Genomic DNA, 23,375 nt, shown 5'->3' with positions numbered 1-23,375 from the left:
AGGAAGATCCTCGTTAAACTTAGTGACTCATTCACGACGATGTGACGATCAGATTATGGTAATATTGATACTGAGGTTCCTCAGGGTTCAATATTGGAGCCATTAATATTCCTATGCTATATTAATGATATGCCCAGATATGTCAGTTCAAATAACATATTTATGTATGCAGATGACACAACTATTGCTACATCTGCTTCAAGTGCCGAGGAATTAACTGTTCAACTGAATGTTATATCAGAAGATTTTATTTCTGATAGAAGTAAAATCTTGGCGTAAAAAACAAGAGTTGTAAAAAAATGCTTTGATTGTTAATGCTAAAAAACCACAAGCATGAAATTCTACTATAGATCAAATTCAAGGTATCTTGACAGTAACATGAGCTGGGAATTTCAAATTAATCATGTTTGCAAAAGAATAAATAGTAGTTATCACTTAATATTGCAATTAAAAAGTTTTTTTTTAAAAGGAACAGTTATTGAATGTTTATTATGCAATTGTTTATTCTCACTTGGCCTTCAATATAAATCTTTGGGGTAGTACTGTGAATGCTGCAAGAGTGTTTGTCTCCCAGAAAAGGATAATTCGGCTAATTTTTAATGTACCATAATATAGGCATTCATGTCGACAATATTTTAAAAAATACAACATTTTAACAGTACCTTCTATATATATACAGGGTATTTCAAAAAAGGTAACCTTGTCTAAAGGGCAGGTAAAAAACTGAAAAATAATTGGGGTTTGCTTAGTAAAAAATTTTTGTAACGCCATCCGTTTTCAAGATACAGGGCGTTGAAGAAAAAAAATTTTACGCATTTTTTACGATTTTGCCGAAACTACTGGCAACATTGTAATGAAATTTTATACGAATATGTTTTGGAAGCTGATACATCCCATGAATTTGTTTTTATATCTGATTCTCATAGAGGGCGCTAGTTACACGGATCGTACTAAGTATTAGTCAATATAACTTTTTTAAGAGTATAATTATTAATCAAAATTTCAAGTAAACTTAAACATCATTCAATTTTACACGAAAAAGGTACTCTTGGTAAAACTCGATACTGTGTACTATTTTCGGAATATTTTGATTTGAAAATTATGAAGTAATAACTGATGCTGGTAGTAATGATAAAGTTCTAATAGGTATACCTCTATTTTCTCCAAGTGTGCCATGGAAATCTGACATTTATTGATTGTTATGACGATAAATCAACAATAATTAGAGTTTTGAAACCTTGTTATTTGTAAAATCAAATCAAAATGTACTCAAATGTTGAATACACTGACATGTTATTAACCTTAGGCGAATGTTTAGGATGTTCTAGTGCAGCTGTGACACGTTATGCAGAAAAGTTTCCTAGAAGAAACTTACCAAGTAAAAAACCATTTAGAGCCGTTGAACGACATTGTCGAGAAACTGGGAATGTGAGACCAAATAAAATAAATTCTGGTAGACCAAGAACAACAAGAACAATTAATAAAGAAAATAATATTTTAAATTTACTTGATTAAGATCCAACAGTTAGCGTAAGGAATATAGCAAGACAAACAAATACTTCTTCTTCAAAAAATTAATTAAAATCCTTTGTAAAAGGTATATATTTAAAAACCCAAACGGGCTGTGTTAGACAGAACGTTTTCAGAATTCATCATTCCATCATCGGTGTCTAGGAGTACATGAATGTAGCCACTAAATATATGGGTAAAAACCCGTTAACAAATAATTAGTTACATTTGTTTGACATTATATCTTATAAAGAATTAGGATGTTAAAGTTACCTTATCCTAATTATACCCTACATTCCATTTCTGACACCGAAGCTAACGAACATCTTCAAAAATGTTAGTGGTTTAAAAATTACAACTAAAAATGTGAAAACGGTATCGAAGTTATACACAAAAACAAAAGATCCTTTCACAATACAGGAGTCATCGAATATTACTTATTCTATACCGTGTACCAATTGTAACAAAATATATAGATAGGAGAATCATCTCGTAATTTTCACAGTAGGGTGATCTCACATCGTAGTGATATAAAAACCAAAAAAATAGATGCATGTGGATTGACAGAACATGCATTAACGTTGAAACATGAATTTAATTTCGAGGATTCCTGTATTTTGGCAAAGGAAAAGAATCATTCAAAACGTGTTTTCTTGGAAATGTGTTCCATAAAATCTAGTACATCGTGCACCAATAAAAAGTCTGACATTGATAAACTGAGCAACATTTATTGTTACTTACTGGAAAAACAACCAAAATAAAATAAATATTTACCTGTACATAAATTACACTTACATGCATAACATGTTACATACCATTAAGATACCATTAAATCACCCAAGATGGGTCTCTAGTATTTCTTAAAAAGAAATATAATATTAAGGACACCTAATTACTTTTTAATCATAGGGTTTTTACTTTCTGTTCTCTACGTGTCAGAGTTAAAACAAACCAGTAAAAGATACCATAAACTAAGTTTTACTATCTGTACCTAAATTTTAAAAATTTTAGAATGTATTTTGTCCATTATTTTATATTTTATATTATGTGTGTTATTAATGTTGAGTGTCAATGCTTTTACAAATAATCTCAACGACTAGTAAGTTGCACTGAAGAATTGTGATATTTTATAAATATTTACATATTTTTCTTATTACAGTGTCTTGAAAAAGGAATAAAACCATTTCGAAAGCTAGACAAAAAGTCAAAAGAGTGTTTCATTAACATCCCGGCCAATTTTCTGACTGCAACCCTAATAAACTGTATTGTTTGTTTAAATCGACAGTCACTAATATCCAGTATTTCTTAATATATATTATCATATATTATATATTATATATTTCCTTTAGTCATCTACCACTTTTCAAGAATAAGCGACTAAATTTTACACAACACAGAGTTCGGACGCTCCCCTCCTTTATTTAGTTCCTACTCTAACGGCGAGTGTACCGACTTCATGACGTTATTTTTGTCCACTTTGCCTACTGTCTATCCTCCAACGCTGAAGTTACGACGTTACGAGACGCTGTTCATTTAATTTTTGAATTTGTGCTTAAATATAAAAAAAAACCGAAAAAATGGCAAAATTGGTGATTTTGTTGGCGTGTGTTGCTGTATTTAACGCTGGTAAGTGGCTAATAATTTTAAAATTGAACTTTGAAAAGTAGCGCAACTGAGTATTTTTGCCGCTTACTATCGAGGTTATTTTTAGTCTGCTAATAAAATAAGAAATGGTTACAATGATCTATATTTTTATTTTTAAAATACGGAAAGGATACCATGTTACATTATTGTATTGAGCATTATTTTTAAAAGTGAAAAGGTATTAAGTATTAGTTTAAAATATTCATTTACCTATTTATATAAAATTCAATTGCTATTATGAACAAAATTATGAGTTTTTCTGTGTTTCCTTTGTCAAGAATAGTTTAACCTTGGGAAATTTTTAGTTGAATGATATCATTCTGCACAGTACCGGACTTTGCCTGTATATATTAAAAGTTTTATAAGTAGTACTTAACTTCAATGTCATGTAATTTGTACGATCTTTTACGTATATTATTTATGTGCCGATTTTTGCTTCCTTTATAATTAATGTTTCTATCCAAAATTATTCTTGACCTTTTACGCTTTTTTCTGCATGTTTTATTGCTGTACCGGACAGCTATATTTCCGATGGTATACCTCCCATTTATTGTCGTGTAGGTTTTATTTTAGGAATTTAGGACTCAATTTTTCAACTTATTATTGAACAATATTTATTTGCCATGAAACAACTAAAATTATTTTCAGACTCAAAAAGGTATCGTATGATGTTCTACTAAAATGCTTTTGTTTTGTCACACCAAAAATATTCTATGCAGACTTATTTTGATATTATGAATGAATATGAAGACTTTGGTCTGTTCATTTCTCCACGGGTGGTAACAACTAAATCTGATATTTTTTCTATATTAATATATTCGTTATTTCCTCCCCTTGGTTTGCTATGTCGCATGTTAGGATTCGATCCGTTGTTTATTTTATACTCAGCCAGAATCAATCAATCAAAATTTGTCTTAAAGTCAATCTATTTTTATCCATAGCGTCCTCTGATATCTCAATGTCGCTATACATTCATTGTTAACGAAGATGCTGTGTAGCGCCATTTTGCTAGTCGCTTTGTTTGTTTTTTATATCTTAATATATTTGTTATATTCTCCCCTTTCATTTGTTTTGTCGCATGTTAGGATTCGATCTGTAGTTTAGTTTATACTTAGTCAGAGACCTTCTTCAGGTCAATAAAACAAATTTACCCTATAGTGTGTATATTATCACCCATACTGCCATGTGATATCTCGTATGTCACTATACGTTCATTAATAAGAAAGATAAGGTATAGTGCCCTTTTGGTTGTCGTTTTGTTTGTTTTTTCTATCTTATATATACAGTGTGGAAACCACTTATGCAATAAAATTGTTTGTGTCCTTATTATAGAAAATAATAAAAAACTCAGGGACAAGTTAACTTTTAAATTTAAATGTGCGCTTTTTAAACATAAATTTTAATGTACAGGGTGATCCACGCATCTCTGGCATAGTCTATAATCCTTATTTTTAATGAAACACACTGTATATTTTTGTATTTTTACAAGATTCTTAACAACTTGATTTCAACGATCTATATCATGTAGGGTTAATGAATAATACAAGGTGAAATTTTGAAATTAATAATTTATCACGTGTAACGGTATTATTTTAAATTAGCTAAATACAGGCAATACACTTCTGCTCTAAGTGTCAGTATATTGTGGAAAATTTCTGTTTAGTAACCGTGTTAACATTTTTTGTCATGAATAGGTAAAAACTGTCTAGATAGTCTGCTAATTAAACTAAGTCGGTAAATAATGCGAATTGTTATCAATCAGTTGTTGGTGTGTTGACATTTTACATTAAAATAATAAATTCCTAATTAAAAGCTAATTTCTTGCAGAAATAAAAATGAAATATGTAACTGAGACCACCGAATTGAGATTTTAATGATGATCGGTTACGGGGAGGATTGTAGAAGTCAAGTTGAAACAGCAAACTTACTTAATCAGAGGTATCCTCAGTTGCCTAATATTGCACAAGGTACTGTGTCTAAAATTTATGCACAATTCAGAGAACTTGGACATGTTAAACCATTAAAAAAAAGCCAACTTCATTGAAGATGAGGTGAAAGTGGATATTTTTTGGGTCGCAGAGAATCCAACGTTAAGTTCACGTCAAATTGCACGTCAAAATAATGGGAGTCACACAACTCCCCTAAGGTGTCTCCACGAAGAAAAACTTCATCCATATAAATTGACTTTTGTGCAGGAGCTAACAGAAGACGATCCAGATCGTAGAATGCATTTCTCCGAAAGAATGATGGATAAAATTAACACAATGAAATTATAGCTCTTGGCACAATTCTTTTTGCTGATGAATCAACATTTACATTGAACGGTTATGTAAACCGACAAAACTGTAGATATTGGTCAGCGGAGAATCCTTATTGGGTGCCTAAGACACACACTCAGTAGATGGTAATTTAACAGCGGAAAAATATTTAAGGATGCTAAGAGACTATGTTCTTCCTCAGTTGGTTAACTTATATCCCAATACAATAGATCCGACCTTACCGCATGAAACTGTCTGGTTCCAGCAGGACGGTGCAACATCCCATTATGCGTTAATGGTGAGAAATTACTTGAATAAAATCTTCTTCAATAAATGGATTGGACGAAGGGCTACTAATAAGTGGCCAGCTAGGTCGCCGGATCTTACGCCTTTGGATTATTATCTGAAGAACAAAGTATATGCAACACAACCAACTAGCATTGAAGACCTCAAAGAAAGGATAACTACAGAAATACGGAATATCTTACCTCAAACTTTAAACAAAGTTCGAGACGAGTTTTATAGGAGACTGTGTTATATCCAACAACAAGGTGGAGAACATTTTCAGCATTTATTTTAATGTAATCCAATCAATTACCTCGGGTATTCTATGAATTAATTGTCTTAATTTAAGATAATATAATAAAATTATACTTAATTTCAAAATTTCACCTTGTATTATTAAGCTTTTAAAGCCATAAAAATATACGGGGTGTTTCATTTAAAATACAGATTATGGCCTATGCCAGACTTGCGTGGATCACCCTGTACATTTAAATTTATGTTTAAAAAGCGCACATTTAAATTTAAAAGTTAAGGTATCTCAACGTTTTTTATTATTTTCTAAAATAAGGATACAAACAATTTTATTCCATAAGTGGTTTCCACACTATATACATACATATATATATATATATATATATATATATATATATATATATATATATATATATATATATATATTGTTATGATGTGTTGTTTGTTTGAATGATGAGCAATGAGTATTTTTAATAATATAGGGTTTTTATCGCGGTTCTCAAAGAATTAGTTTGTAAGTACTTTTTTAAATTATCTTTATTATAACTATTATGAAACGCACATATATATCTAACCTAGCCAATGTAAATTTAAAATAAACTATCTTTAAATTGATATTCTTATAAAACTAATTAAATTCTATAGACGATGTAAAATTTAAACAAACTATCTTCAAAATTGAAATTGTTATGACACTAACTAAATTATATTAACAAAATTTTGTACCTTTCTTTCACTGAATGCCTAAATGAACTGTTTTCCACTATATAGATTCTAATCACCACTGAATGTCTTCGTACTTCGGTTATCCTTGTTTTTGTGAAATTACTTTTTCCAATTATCAGCTTCTACCAATTTAAAATATATTTTTCTTCACCAGCATTTATAAACCACCAAGCAAACCAGCAAACAGCATTTATATTTATTCTTCTTTTCAATATACCAATATCCAATTATTATAAGTTGATTTATACTAATCTCCAATCATAATATAATTTAATTTCTTCCAATATACTTTTTTTAATCTTCAATAATTATTTGTGTATAATTATAAATGTGCATTAAATTATATGCATAATTTTTAATCTTCATTTAACTCACTATATTAAACAATTGGACTATTTGTAACTGATTCACTGACTCCAACTAACTTTCATATTTCTTACTAAACTTTTCTGACTGACTTCTTGAAAATTCTGAACAATTTACTTCACTAACTAAATGTGTCTACTAACTTTCATAATAAAACTGGCCTGACTTCTGACTAAAAACTGCCATCTTGAATCCAAATCACGGTTATTTATATCTTTTTGGATATTCTAGAATCATCTGGTAAGAGATCATGTTCCAATTTGTTCTATTACTTCTATATAGATGTTCTCGAAAAAAATATCTGTTCGATCCACCGCCATAATCATTATTTCGAGAATGTTCGTAAAATTCTTAAAATGACACTTGGAATGGAGGGTATAGTGTGTTGCCTAGTCACATGGCTCACTTAAATATATCTACAAAATCATAACTACTAAAATACAACTTTTTACAATTATTATATGCTAATTTCTTAAAATGCCCTCACATAAATATATTTTTATAAAATTCTCTAGTATATAACTTATTTAAAACAACCAAATATCTAATATTATGTAGTATATAACTTATAAATTATTTTCTATAAACCCTAATCGTATCAATATGTATATATATATATATATATATATATATATATATATATATATATATATATATATATATATATATTAATTAATACTGTCAGTTAATATGTCATATGTCGCTATACATTTATTAATAACAAAGATAAGGTGTACTACCCTTTTGGTAGTCGCCTTGTTTCTTTTTTCTGTCTTAATATAATGCTTCCCTCTCCTCTTTCATTTAACGCATCACAAGCTCCAATCGGATCAATAACAACGGATATATTATGATGTAATGTTGGCGCTAGTCTTTTAGTTACAGACAGTTAGACAGAATAAGCAAATTATATAAGATAATAATAAAATATATTTACTTACACTCTATAATAGACTTTTGTTGACAATAGGTTAGAAGTAAAAGAGTACACTACAAATAAGCTATAGTCCCGTGTTTGCCACTCCTGATGATATTTGATTAATATAATTCATAAAACACTCATTTTTAATTTTATATAAAAACACAATTTTATAGCAAAACTTTGTCCGTTGGTCAGCCATTTTTTTAGTAGGTAGGAACAGTTGTTTGTAAACAAACGTGTTAGGTTAGGTTAGGTTATATTTTTAATAGGTTAGGTTAGGTTAATATTTTTTGTTTCATAAAGAAATAACATGTTTTATAAAGAATTAAATACGTCATAGTCACTGCTTTATAAATTTATGAAGAAATAAAATTGTTTTATAATAAAATAATAAATAATATAAAATAAAACAAACATTTTAATCTGAAGTATTTTATTATGAGTGATCCAGCTGAAAAAGAAATAAAAGTTTTGGAAAATGTATAAAATAATATGTATTCTCTTTAAATGATTTAGTTAGAGCATGTATCACTCTTACATATTCAATAGCGACATCGCTTTGTTGTTCATTTTTGTATAGGTATCATAATAATAATCGATTCAAAAAATGAATTTGCTAATTGACGTACTGTTTTTTTTTTATTTTTGTTTTTTTTTTATAACTAGACTTTCTTTTGCATTTTTTTTATCTTAATTATGTGTTTACATGCACTTTATTGCTTTTTAAATAGACATATAATACAAGATCGACTAATCGTTGCAATACCAGACCGTTTTCTCAGAGCAACAGAGAAAACTAACTCAAAGCAGGCCTTGCATCTCTTTCTAATTTACATGGTTTATCGACTGCGTTACCTAAATGACCAATGAGAAGGTCACGTGGTCGATAATACCTTAAAAAATTGAGTAACATGTTGAGCACATCCAACGAAAAATTACGCCTACACGAGAATATACAGGGATGAGTGTCTTAAGAACTGGCAAAATAACGCAAAAGATAGAAAACATAATACGTTGTGAAATAAAAAGAGATGCAAGTAGTAGAGATGAGAAATTATCGATGTAAACCTATAATTTCCTTTACATTACATTAGATCTATCGAAAGTTTCCCACCTTTAGACGTTAGCTTATGAGCTGGTTGACTTCAGTCATAGTAATACGTATCACGTAATGTAAGTAAAAACAGTTTAAGTACGAGTATGTTTTTATCCAAAATTAAAGTATTGATCAATAATAAACTGTGATTTGAAACGTCGCATACACTCTTCTCAATACAGAATTATCATATATTGTTATTCTGTATTCGTCAACAAGAATTAATTATCAAATCACTACTAATTTAACTGTTTACTTACATTTGCTTTATTGCCTTCAATCAGTTTTTACTTTATGCGAAATTTAAAGAATGTTAATGTTCGACGTCATACTTGTAATATTATGACTGAAGTCAACTAGCTCATAAGCTAACGTCTAAAGGTGGGAAACTATCGATAGTCCTAATGTAATGTAATGTAAATTAGAGGTTTCTATCGATAATTTCCCACCTCTACTACTTTCATCTCTTTTTATTTCACAACGTATTATGTTTTCTATCTTTTGCGTTATTTTTCCGGTTCTTAAGGCACTCATCACTGTATGGGGCGGTACATACCATCCGAAATATAGCTACCTAACAGGGCAATTACAAAATATAAAAAATTCAGAATAAAAAGTCGTTAAAACTCCAAAATTAATAAGTAGAAAAATATTACTGTACTTTGCTTAAGCAAACTAAGTACTGTCCTGAGACACATTTTATTCTTTACAATCAATAAAAAAATTTAAATCGACTAAACTTAACTGCGTTGTTTGTTTCGTCTTTCTATAATCGTCAAATATTTGTAATTGTTTGTTTTATATAATATACATTGTACTGTTTGTACTGCTTTATATAATATACACATACATAATATATATAAAAACATCGACTTTCTCTTGGCAACCATTCACAATCACTTGGGTTTATTATTAGAATTACTCAACTTTATAAACGATTTAATATTTTTGTCGTATCAATGTTATACATTGAACTATTACTTTTTTCTATTTTAATAGCAGAAATAATTAAAGTGTAAAATAAAATTAAACGTAATTTAAATCAAGTTTCTATTTTCTAATCAAGATGTTTATCTTTTTGGAAACACATCTTGTAAGAATAGTCTTAATTGTTAACATCTTTAGTTGATATTAGTATTTGAGGCCAATCATTGTTTTTTGAAACAGTAAATTTATTAAGCGTGCAACATTACCAAGGATTCGAAATCAATTTGACGCTTGTCTTAAGAATAACCAAAGATTTCGACTGTTTACCCAAATTATTTCGAATTTTATTACATAGGTGTAAAAAGTAGAAAGGTAGACACCCGGGGCACTTTGATCTTTGACCTCTGCTGTCACCAACCCGAAGCAAGGTGTCGCTCTGACGCCCGCGTTACCGTCACACGCATGAACATGAATAATATATAATTAAATATAAATAAGTATCTAATTAAATATAAATAAATATTTAAACATAAATAAATAATTGAATATAAATAATATAAATATAATTTTACATTATATTTTTTATATTTCTCACAAAGACGCGTTATTAAGTAAAATGCATTTTTAAACTTATCAAACCTTCTTTGTCTCGTGGCGCTGCTCGTTGCAATTGAATGTTCATCAGTCCCTATATGTTTTCAATGGGGCTAAGATATGGAGATGCTGCTGGCCATGGAATTGGTACCAATTCGCGTTCTTGCATCCAAGCTTGAGTATAAACAGAAGTTTGGCATCTTGCATTATCTTGCTGAAAACGCCACCCCTCTGGATATAAAACATGAGCCGTTTCAAGAAGAAAACCATTTAGGGTGTCACAATATTTCGCACTATCAACAGTACCGTTAACTATACAGAGAGAAGTAGCACCACGCTGAGATATTGCTCCCCAAACCATTATTTTAGTGGGAAATTTCGAAATTTGAACGATAACATTTTCTCTTGATAGGACTTTTAGATGATTTGCACTAAGCTGGAAACAACTTTCATCAGATATAAAGACATTATTAAAATTATCTTCTCGAAAACGTTGGCAAATATCTATTTTTCGTTGCCTTTGCAGAGGTGGCATTGTAGGGATTTTTTTTGGATTCCTTGATATGTAGCCTTGCTTTTTTAGTGACATGCTGACAGTTTGTGGGCACACTTTTATTCCTCGTTGATTTCCAAATCTGTTCGCTAATTTTCGAAACCCTAGGCGCGGATTTTGCTCATTTAAATTGTTTCCGCGCATCTTATGCGGTCTACCCGAAACTGATCTACATATGTCTCATATATATGCCATTTTTTATCCTCTTTATTGTCTCATACACTGCACTTTTTCCGAGTTCAGTCAATTGCACTAATTTGTTAGCGTTTCGGACACCCTTTCTATACAAATATTCCACCACTTTTCTTTTTTCTACTTGCGACATTATTTCACAAATCTTAAGTCTGTTTACAAACAACAATATTTGACAGATGGTGTTGTCATGCTGTCCCACTTGCTGTCCCTTTAGGGACAGCAAGTGTGAAACTGGCAGATAAAAAGACCAACGTATTTAAAATAAAACGGGGAGTGCGACAGGGAGACACAATTTCGCCAAAATTGTTTACAACATTATTAGAGCATATGTTTAAGAACGCAAATCTGAGTGAAAAAGGAATTAATGTCAATGGAGAAATGCTTAGTCATTTGAGGTTTGCTGACGATATTGTCCTTTTTGCTGACAGAATCGATGATGCAGTATCGCAACTGGAGAAACTATATCTAGCCTCCCTACAAGTAGGATTAAAAATCAACCACACAAAAACACAAATCATGACAAATCTTGTGTTAAGCGAAAAGATTTCAGTAAACGGCATGCATATTGAAGAAACCACCTCATATAAGTACTTAGGACATGAGATACGCATAGGAAGAGATAATCAAACGTGCGAACTAAGCCGCCGCATAGGACTCACTTGGGTGGCATTCAGCAAGCTAAGCTATGTTCTTAAATCAGAACTGCCTATGTGTCTTAAAAGAAAAGTCTTTAATCAGTGCGTGTTGCCAGTACTTACATATGGTGTAGAGACATTAACACTAACCAAGAAAGTAAGAAATAAAATTTGTGTTACCCAAAGAGCCATGGAACGATCAGGCATTTCTCGTAGGGATCGGATCACGAACAAGGAAATAAGACGGAGAACAGGAGTGACAGATGCCATAGAAAGAATTATGACACTTAAGTGGAACTGGGCGGGGCACACAGCTAGAATGTCGGATAACAGATGGACACAGTGAATAATACAGTGGAGACCGAGACAAGAAGCATATCGAAGTAGAGGTCGTCCACCAACAAGATGGTCTGATGACATAAAACGGATCGACAAAAATTGGATGCAAACAGCACAAAACAGAAATACATGGAAAAGACTGAGGGAGACCTATATCCAGCAGTAGATAGATCCGGGTTAAATGATGATGATGATGATGTTGTCATGCGATTTTGTCCATAACCTACTATCGGTACAACCTACTTGATGCATTACTTTTGTCTTAAAATATTACAAAAAGGAAGTCTATTAAAATTAGGAAAACTATAAAATTCCGGATACTTTCTATACAGACTATAGTATATAGAAATAGCCAGTCATTAAATTTGTCGGTAGAAAATTTTAAACCAAATTTCGTGATGCTGGGAGTGCCATTGATGTCTTAATTTAATAGTTAAATCATGTTCACCGTTATTTTTGCAAGATCCTAGTTTTGGAGTTCTTTTAAACCTACTTGTTGGATGGGCGTCTTGTCGTCAATTATTGAGAATTTTTCCGTGGCTTTGTTCTCCAGAAGATTTATATATAATACTATATAAACTATAAAAATACCACTTTAATATACTATTATAATAATACATTGGTAGCAACCTTCTTGCAATAACTCCAAGTTATCCAAATGTTATATCAGTGCCATATATTTTTGACGTGTTGAACCCATCATGCATTTTATATTAAGAGAAACAATAATCTAATGAACTTCAATTATTCTATTCAGACTCAACCCATGACGTACTAGATCCGGTGAAATCGATTCGATTCGATGAAGTGTTATTTGTTACTCATTCCCAGCATAGGTACAACGAGTTGCCGTTGATTCATATTTACCACTTTGTAAGCGTGATCACATGATGTCTATTTTTATTTGTGTATAGAATTTTTTATGTGGATATCTATACGTATTGTAAATTTAAAACTATTCTTTATAATAAATAAATATAAGGTTGAATGCTCGAATAAATGAACTTTGATCAGATAAAAGGCATATATCGAGCACAGTTTAATTAAATCTTGCCCAAGTACTTTCGATCCCTAGATCATCTTCAGGGGCATCTGAAATAAGCCAAGAAACGTTTTTTAAAACCAAAGAAATTGATTAACTTCGATAAAAACTCGAAGTTTATGGTTGAAAAAAGGTTTTTATGTGATTAATGTTATTAGACTTACTTCGTCAATTGTGGCCTATCCGGCAAGAACAAGATGTCATAAACATATAAATGTACATTACACTACAATACAAATGGACAAACAAACACTTTAAAATAATTTAAGGAAGCCTACATTACTTGAAGAAGCCGGAGACGGAATGGCTCCTGATCTAACGGAAATGTTGGGGTGACATGTGACAAATGACAACTTGGATGAGCAGTCACAATCATAGATATGTGATCTGCACCTTTTACAATTCTATGAAACTAAGTATTGACCAAAAGTCCAACTGACACTACTATAGGAGGTCACTGATGAAATATAAAATTATATAGAATATTTATTAAGTAGATTGAATAATCCAGATCTCACATTCAAACATGTCTGTAATAATTAAGGTGTTAGTTTGAGAGCAACTGAAATAGACGAAAAGTAAGAATGCAAGAAGCGGACTAAACAATATGTTAGACAGTGGGTGGTTGACTACAATAAAATGGTCTACCAAGCACTATCTGTAATGTAGAAAGGAAGAGATCTGACTATGTAATTAAATACTAATAATTGAAAATCAAAATGGAAAGCAAAGTATATAAATGGGGTGTAATCCAAGTAGTTCAGTTGAACCCACAGTCAATGGTATAACTATAAAATTACTATGGATGTGCTCAGTGCAGGAAGTCTAAACAGTCGAGCTGGGTCCCCCACGAGGTGAAGCTGTAATAAAGTTTTTAAAAATAGGTTTAAATTTAGTACAATTTAAATTAATTTGAGTATTAAGACAGTGAGAGTTTTCATTTGTTTCCCTTGTAATTTCCAAATCTTCCAATAAATCCAACTCCATATAGTTTTTCTTTCTACTAATGTCATGTAAGATAGATGAACCAGTGTTGATGTTAAAATTGTGTTTACTGGATAATAAGTGTTGACCAAAACTTGAAGAGTTTGGTCTTTTCAAATGTTCTGAAACTCTAGTGGATAACTTTCTAATGGTTCTACCTACATAAGAGGCATCACAATCATCACATTTTAATTTGTAATGCTATATATAATGTAATGCTTATATATAATCTTTATAATGCTAATTTATTTCGAATATAAGATTTCGATAAAAGGTTTTTTAACGAAATACCAAAATAATCATAAATTATTTTAGTGTACATGTTTAGAGAACAACGAATATTACAAACAATTAGAGGATCGTTAAATGTGTGGTGTACATGGCCACATAAAACAAAGTTGAGAAACACAGTAGGATAAACTGAACAATTTTATATGAGAGTAGAATGAGATCAGGGCACAGTGAGTTAGATTGTGATTAGATCTAAACCAAATATCAGTCAAATTGCTAATAAACATTTTTACGTGGTTAACATACATTCTTCTTGGTATCTGTTGTAAGGTAATTGCTAGGAAGTAATAAAAGACAATAAAAATAAAAACAGTACAGTAGAATGCCCTTTCGATGTACGCGAAGCTTGCAGATACTTTTCTTTGATCACGGATTTTTTTAATAAGGTATTTAGCGCAAAAAGTCCCTCCATAGTTCCCATAGCATTTCTAAAACCACATTGGGTATCTTCGAGATCTTCTTCGCATTTGCGTCTAATTCTGCTGTGGAGTATTCTTAGGAAAATCTTAAGATTGTGGCTCATTAGTTATTGGTATCGTCAAAGATGGACTTAAGCCAGTCTGTGGAAATAACTCCAGTGTTATATATTGCCTTAAAAAGGTTTATTACTACTTTTATATTATCTTCATCTATTAGCTTCAGCAACTCAGTTAATGTATCATCTGGACCACAAGCTTTCCTAATTTTAGCATTTTTTATAGCGTGTTCTACCTCTGATGTCATAATTTCTAACCTTCGGTACAATTTGGGTAGAATTCGGTAACAATATTCTCTTCTTATTTCGTTCTTATTTACAATAACTTTATTGGTATTGCCAACTATTGCTTATAGTACTTAGTTGCTAAGTTACTTATACACTCATGGACAAAAATATCGAATATTTTGGAATTTTCTAATTTTTGTTTTTTTTTAAATAAATTCTGGTCAATCAAGTTGTTTATTGTAAAATAAAATTTATTTTAACAATGCTTAATGAACAATTTTAAGTTTTTATGCTGAGAAAATGGCGAAAAAAATAAATATTTAATATTGGGTAAATAAGGTTATTTTACTCTAAACTTAAATGATAATTTAAATTGCTTAAACAAGTCGTTTTAACTTAAAGAATTGCATGATCAGTAACGAGTATTCCCCCCTCTAGCTCTTATTACTGCTTGCATCTTTCTCAGCATGCTTGCAAGTAAATTTGGGATATATCCTTGGGTAATTGCATTCCGTTCATCCTGTGCAGCAAGCCAAAGCTGCTCTATCATATTTGGAACGGGATTTCTTTGTCGTATGCTGCGTTTTAGGTGATCTCACATGGGCTCTATTGGACTTAAATCCGGGCTAAACAGTGGCCAATCCAATCTTCGAATTTGAAACTCATCAACATAATTACTCACTATGGCAGCAGCATGTGGTCGAGCATTATCGTGCATTAACGTGAATCTTTCATATCCAATGTAACCAACATATGACAAAACATGATCTTGCAGGATGTTTTAAACGTTAAGAATCACCAGTCATCCGTCCAATCACTTTCACAAGTGCGGTACGTACCTCCTAACTAATACCTTACCAAAGAATTATGCTGTCAACTCCAAAACTAACAGTCTGGGCGAGACTGCAGCTGGCGAATCGTTCTCCAACTCTTCTGTAGAGGTAGATTTGACCATATGGCTTCCATAATAGGATTCCGGTCTCATCAGTGAAAAGAACGTTTTTCCAGTTGTCGATATTCCACTAAATATGTGTTCTTGCAAATTCCAAACGACGAGCTTTATGATTTTGGAGGAGACATGGAACTTTGGCGAGGCGTCTGGGCTTTAAGTTTGCTTCTTTTAATCTTCGTCTAACTGTTTGTGAACTCACATTAACTTGTCTAACATTTAATAGTTCATTTCTGAGGTGCATCGATGTCAATGCACGATTTCGTGCAGAATTAAGAAACAAAAAACGGTCATCAATTGCGGTTGTGCACCTTGGGCATCCTTGACCAGGCCTTCGTACAAAATTTCCTGTTTCGCGGTACCTTTTTAGAGTATTCGAAACTATAGATTCAGTTCTGCTGTGACGTCGTGCGACACCTTTCTGTGCATATCCTTCCTCGTACAAAATTACAATATGTGCTACTTGGGCTTCATCGCAGTGTCGAATTGATGGGATACTTGTTTTAAACTTAGTTAAATCAAGAGAATATTTAATTAAACTTAATAAATTAAACTAAAAATAACCTAATTAGTATGATTTTCCTTTACGTGAAGAAGGTTTTTTATGATGAAATATACGAATGACACTTCTTCCTCCTTTGCTCTGTCCGTTTCGGACGTTGGCTATTAACAAGGCTATTTTGATTTTGTTCACGGTACCTCTGAACAGTTCGGTCGATGATAGTCCGAACCATTGTCGCAGGTTATGCATCCATGAGTGTCGTCTTCTTCCCGGTCCCCTCCTACTGTCGATTCTTCCTTGGACTATTAACTGTAGCAGCCGGTACTTAGTATGCCTCATGACATGTCCGAAGTACTCAAGCTTCCGTTTCTTTACGGTGAAGATTATTTCTTTGCTTTTGCCTATTCTCTGCATTACTTCCACGTTAGTGATGTGGTCTGTCCAGGATATCCGAAGAATACGGCGATATATCCACAGCTCAAAGGATTCTAGTTTCTTCAGGGTGGCTTCCGTTGTGGTCCATGCCTCTGTTCCATAGAACAAGACCGGGAAGACATAACACTTGACCAGTCTTAATTTTAGTTCCATTGAGATTTTGCTTGTGAACCACTTTTTCATATTGTTGAACGCGTTTCGCGCTTTTTCAATTCGTGATCTTATTTCTGTTGACTGGTCCCATTTTGTGTTGACTGTGGTTCCAAGGTATGTGTATGTCTCCACTTGTTCTATTTTTCGGTTGTTTAATGTCAGTTGCATCGGAGGTTGTTGTGTTCTGCTGATGAGCATGCATTTAGTTTTGGTTGTATTGAGTTCTAAACCATATTCTTGACTTGCTGTGTGTATGCTTTGCATGAGTCTCTGAAGCTCCTTGCAGTCATTTGCGATAATAAGTGTGTCGTCAGAATATCTAATATTATTGATTACCTCTCCGTTCACTTTGATACCCTCCGAAACTTCTCCCAGTGCTTCTCTGAAGATTTGTTCAGAGTATATATTGAACAGGAGCGGCGAGAGGACGCATCCCTGTCGTACACCCTTTTTAATATCTATCTTCCCACTGTGTAAGTTGCCCATCTTTATCACAGCACTTTGGTTCCAATAGAGACTGGTTATTATGCGCAGATCCTTGCCATCAATATGCATCTTCCTGAGCATTTCCATGAGTTTATCATGTTTGACCTTGTCAAACGCCTTGGAGAAGTCGATGAAGTACAAGTGGACGTCCTTGTACATGTCTCTGCATCTTTGAATTAAAACTTGCAGACTGAACTCGAACTGTGACTCCGATATATTTGCTTCGCATTTGTTATATATTCTATTGTGTATGATTTTGGTGAAAACTTTGGTAATGTGATTTATCAAGCTTATTAAGCGGTATCGATCATAGTGTTTTGCACTTGGTGTTTTGACACTAACCACTGAATAAACGTCAAAATAAACATCAAAATATCTCAAACCAGTTGAGTACATCAGCCTACTATATGAGTATTATCAGTAATCTAAAATTATTTTGAAATAATAGTGACTACAAAAAAAAATTGGAAAATTCCAAAATATTCGATATTTTTGTCCATGAGTGTATAATCATTGTTTATGGAAATTTCATTAACTTGGTTTTTAAATTCATTCCATAGTTCCCCTGGATCTTCTTGCTGTTCTTCGATGTTCTTTATTCTATGGTTGTCCTAATATTTACGAATTTAGTTAATACATTATGTATTGTATGAGATATGATGGGAAGGAGACTGTCAGTGTATTCAGCTACAGGATCGCCAAACACATTATTAATTTTTTTATTACTTGTTAATAAAAATTCTTGACAACGTTATCGTTTCATTCAAGTAAATCTACCATGTTGCCAACAAATTAAGTTCAAGAAATTATTCCTTCTGGATGTAACACTTCTAATGTCACTGAGTACATCATAAGAATATGTAACTTCTCAAATATGTCTTAAATATTTCCACAAGATTTCGCTTAGTTCTTGTTCGAATGAGTGTACACTGTTAACCTCTCCCAGTCAAATTTAGGTATAGAATTATTTACAATTACATAATGATTACCATTAATTGATGACAAAAATATCTACTTTTCTGTTCGTCATGGTATAGTGCTCGCACACATCAATTTATTCGAAATGCGAGGTTAAAGTCAACTCATCCATATTATTATTTATAACGACCTCTTATTTGAAGGTTGTGTTTCAATATTAATAAGAATTAACTAATATATACAAAATATTAACAGATGCTTTTTAAAAAATACATAATCTTACAGACTTCTATACAGATTGAACGAATTTAAAACGGAACATACGAAATCAATGTATTTCGGCTCAACTCCGCTCTAGGTGGTTGGCCAACAAAAGGTTGTCAAATAATGATATTATAAAAATCCAATACTTCAGCGGGCTGCTGGATTCTGAATTCTTTCAAGAACAAGTCAAAACTCCACCCAAATAGGTTGCCTAGAATCACGGAAAAAACTAGACTACACAAGCAGTTATTATGCTGTCAAACCACTTATCGCTTCCTTATAGTCCAAGAGATAGAGCCGAAATTTTGAACTGATCAGTAATATGACATTTCTCTATTGGAATATATTCATTGTAACTGGGTTAAGACTTTGCCTTACAGGCGGACGCCCCTCGTGGTACAGGGGGTGGCTATACAGGGATGAAGTTGTCATTTTTTGGGAAAAATTAACGATCGATAATATGGCTGAAAATTTGCCCAGAGGTATATTTAAGAAAAAAATGTGATTTGTAAAGTAAATATGACTTTAGTTTGAAAAAAAGAACATTATCATAATATCATTTTAAAACTACAAAATATTCTATAAAAGATTCAGACGATGACGTAGAGTTTTATCAAATGTTTTAGAAAAGTTTTTCTAAATTTTTTTTTCTTATCAGAAAAATCGTTTGAAAATTTTTGGAAAAAAATCATGGTATAACTGACAGAAAATCGAAAGGATTCTACAAATTAGATTTTACCTCAAAAAATTACGAAAATTTTCATTTACGGAAATGTTTTTGGAAAATTTTGAGGAAAACTCTACTTGAAGTTTTTCAGAATAGTAACAGAAGTGAGCATACAAATTTTCAGATCAATCGGTATAAAAATATCATAATAAAATCAGTTTGAAAATTGTTACCGAGACGTAAAATGCGCATTTAAGTGGTACATTTGATCCCGTTTTATGGCTCTCTGTACCAACCCAGCTGTCCGCTCTTTTCGATTTAGAGTTTTTAGGGGCTAAATAATGAGCCATGAAAATGGCGGACATATTACTTATTGTTAATTTTTCCCCAAAAAAATGCAATTTCACCCCTGTCCACCACCCCTTATGTATCCACTCTCGCGTCCGCCCTTTGGGATTTCGTCTAGTTATACCAAGATCTTACTCTGGGCAAATTTTCAGCCATATTATCGATCGTTAATTTTTCCGAAAAAAATTACAACTTCATCCCTGTATAGCCACCCCCTGTACCACGAGGGGCGTCCGCCTGTAAGGCAAAGTCTTAACCCAGTTACAATGAATATATTCCAATAGAGAAATGTCTTATTACTGATCAGTTCAAAATTTCGGCTCTACCTCTCCGACTATTAGGCAAGCTCCTCTTTCCTTTAAAGGAGACAGATAGTTGAACGATATTTTATACAATGTCTATCACCGGGTATGGATTTATTTTTGTCCAAGTTTTATATTGGTCCACTATTTCAAATGCAGTTCAAACAGACATATATTAAATTGTATGTTCCGTTTTAAATTCGTTCAATCTGTATAACTTTCTGTAGCCCTACTTCTTCAGACAGTCCGGCTGATATAAACTCAATGCAAATGTGTCCTCCTATTTTGAATTTAATAAGGCATAAATTTAAAAAGGCAGAAACGATAGTAGTAGTAAATAGAAATCCTATATGGCCATAAAGGGATACAGAAATAACGTTATAACACTATTAATACCGATTGATACACGGGGGGTTTGACGAATTGTACTCCATTCGTCGTATATTTGGCATTGCAATTCACCAAAGCGATAGCAAAGCTTTTTGCTGAAATCTGAAATCTTTACACATTTTGTATAGCTCAAAAAGGCAGAAAACGATAAGTAGTAGTCAATCGTTTTCGTTTATGGCAGCGGTCGGGGAACCGGGTTAAATTACCCCAAATAGGGTAAAAATGCAATTTTTGTGAGTAAAAAGTATATATTTTTAATTTTCGGCTTTCGTAAAAAAAATAATCCAAATATTGGACTTACTCACTGTATGATCCATCGCCAGGCCCTTATGGTCAAATATTTAGAACCTACACTGGAAGCCGTCAAGCATGATGTCATCAAGATTGTAAATTTTATCAAGGGACATGCACTAAACACGCAGCTATTTCGTGAATTATGTCAGGACGGTGAAGCTGAAGCTGAATATAATGGACCTACTTTATTATACAGAAGTAAGGTGGTTCTCTCGCGGAAATGTACTAAATCGAGTATGGATCTTAAAACTGAAGTCGAAATTTTTATGGTTGATCAAAAAAATATTCTCGCAGATATGTATAAAAACTCTTCCTGGGTTGCACAATTCGCATATTAAGCGAACATTTTTGAGAGTATAAATAAGTTTCAGATAGTTTATTTTTCAAAGTTAGCTTTGTTTTTGGAAGATTGTGAAAATATTACTTTTGCTGACATCAAGCATACAGTTGTAAGACATCTTATCAAACTCAGAAAGCGGTTTTCAGATTACTTTCCAGATCTTGATACACGTACTGTCAGTTGGATTGCAGATCCTTTTAAATGCCAAATTGCTATGCTATGAGAATAACCTTCAGGTTTGGCAGAAGCAATTCTTGAACTTTGATCCAATTCAGAAGCACGTATTCAATTTGACTAAACCAAATCTGTCGTCTTTTTGGATGTCAAAAGCTGCAAAGGCTTTCAAAATTGCACATGAAGGGGCGGTTAAAAAAATGTTATTATTTGGAACAACAAATTTGTGTGAACAAGGCTTTTCCACTCTAATAAACATAAAAAGGAAGAACAGAAACCGATTAAACGCCGAAGATTGTATTCAAATAGCTTTTACATCAAAAAGTCCCAATTTTGAAGCAATTGTATCGAACATGAAACAACATCATTTTTCCAAAACGTGAAGGAAGAATGTTTTCAATTATTTTTTTTTTCTAATTTTTGTTTGTATCACTATTATTATTATTATAATTTGTTACAGTAACCCAAATTGTCAACCCTCAATTGTACCCCAATGGGTTTCAATTTGTTATATACAGTTGAGGAAAAAAAATTCGCCCCCACAGAAAATATAAGTAAATGATAATTTCTTGTTATTTTGTAATTCATATATTTTTCTTGTATTATTAGAGTCTACTAATACCAGAAAAATATCATATGAATGATAAAATAACAAGAAATTATTATTTACTTATATTTTCTCTGGGGACGAATTTGTTTTTCCTCAACTGTATATTACATAAATATATTACTATTATTACTATTATTACCGTTATGTATTACTAGGTATTACATTGATAAATTGAATAAATGATGTTTAAATTAAATTTTTAGTTATTGCTTTCTTTTCAAAACTATCATGAGGACTAGAATACGAAAGATGCTAAAAAGAGGCGATTTCGTTTTTTTTTCTCTTCGCCATGGGGTAATAAAACGTAAACAAAAATATTTTGCGGTAATGATTAAAAAAGTTCCCCGACCGCTGGTTTATGGTCATCAAAGTAGATGGCACTTTTTGTAGCTACCACTTGAAGTGAGAAATAGCAGGGCACACTCTGTATAAAAACAGAATGAGTTTGTAACAGCCGAGTCTCTGAAGACGGAGGGATACATAACGTTTATAACATTATTGATACAGATTTGCATCAGCATGCTATTAACTCTAAGCACAAAGTGAACTTTAATGAAGTTAAGATTCTTGGCAGTGAACGCAATCTCGTCAAAAGACAGTTTTTGGAAATGTGTTCAATACTAAAACACCCAAATGCTCTTAATAAGAGAACTGACATTAGTAACTTGAGCCAAATTTATTATGCATTAATTTTAGAGACTTAGGCTTAATATGTTGTTTACTTTAAATTGTCCCCTTAGGTGTTTTTTTATCATATTTTCATATTTAATAATTTCAAATAAAAATAAAATAAATTTTTCTTTCTTTATTTAACTTAGATTCATCAACTTACATTTTATTAATTATTTTGTCAATATCACATTTACATATAATAAGTAATTGTTTTTTTGATTGACTTGTTTAATAAAATTTTTTAATTGAAACTGATTCATAGAATCTTTTTCATTCACAGTTCCAAATGCTATGAACCTTGGACTGTGGAAGTTGAATCAATCTTCACCTGTTGGCTGGCTAACCAGTCACAACGTAGATATTATAATATATGATATTTTGGATTGACCTCGCTTGCTTTGTTCATTGGTTTTCTAAACCAATCACTGGGGGGAAAATGGTGATCTTAACCACTTTTCCTTTCATTTTTTGGCTTTTTAATGACAAGTTGTCACCCAAATTTATCATATTCTTTAAATGCACCGCTCTATTGCACTAGAGGTTGGTATTT

General features: G+C 32.0%; 1 protein-coding gene across 1 annotated transcript in view; it reads left to right on the top strand.

The window, feature by feature from the left end:
- Positions 1 to 2,968: 2,968 nt before the first annotated feature.
- The window catches only part of LOC140445061 (uncharacterized), a 49,292-nt gene continuing 28,885 nt past the window's right edge, over positions 2,969 to 23,375 (top strand). Inside the window, exon 1 of the mRNA XM_072536853.1 lies at positions 2,969 to 3,135. Within this exon, the coding sequence (XP_072392954.1) occupies positions 3,087 to 3,135 (49 nt within the window). The 5' untranslated portion in view covers positions 2,969 to 3,086. The remainder of the gene's footprint in view (positions 3,136 to 23,375) is intronic.

Source organism: Diabrotica undecimpunctata, chromosome 7, assembly GCF_040954645.1.
Source record: "Diabrotica undecimpunctata isolate CICGRU chromosome 7, icDiaUnde3, whole genome shotgun sequence".
Taxonomy (NCBI): domain Eukaryota; kingdom Metazoa; phylum Arthropoda; class Insecta; order Coleoptera; family Chrysomelidae; genus Diabrotica; species Diabrotica undecimpunctata.
The sequence above is the reverse complement of the archived record's forward strand: the minus strand, read 5'-3'. Positions and strand labels throughout refer to the sequence as shown.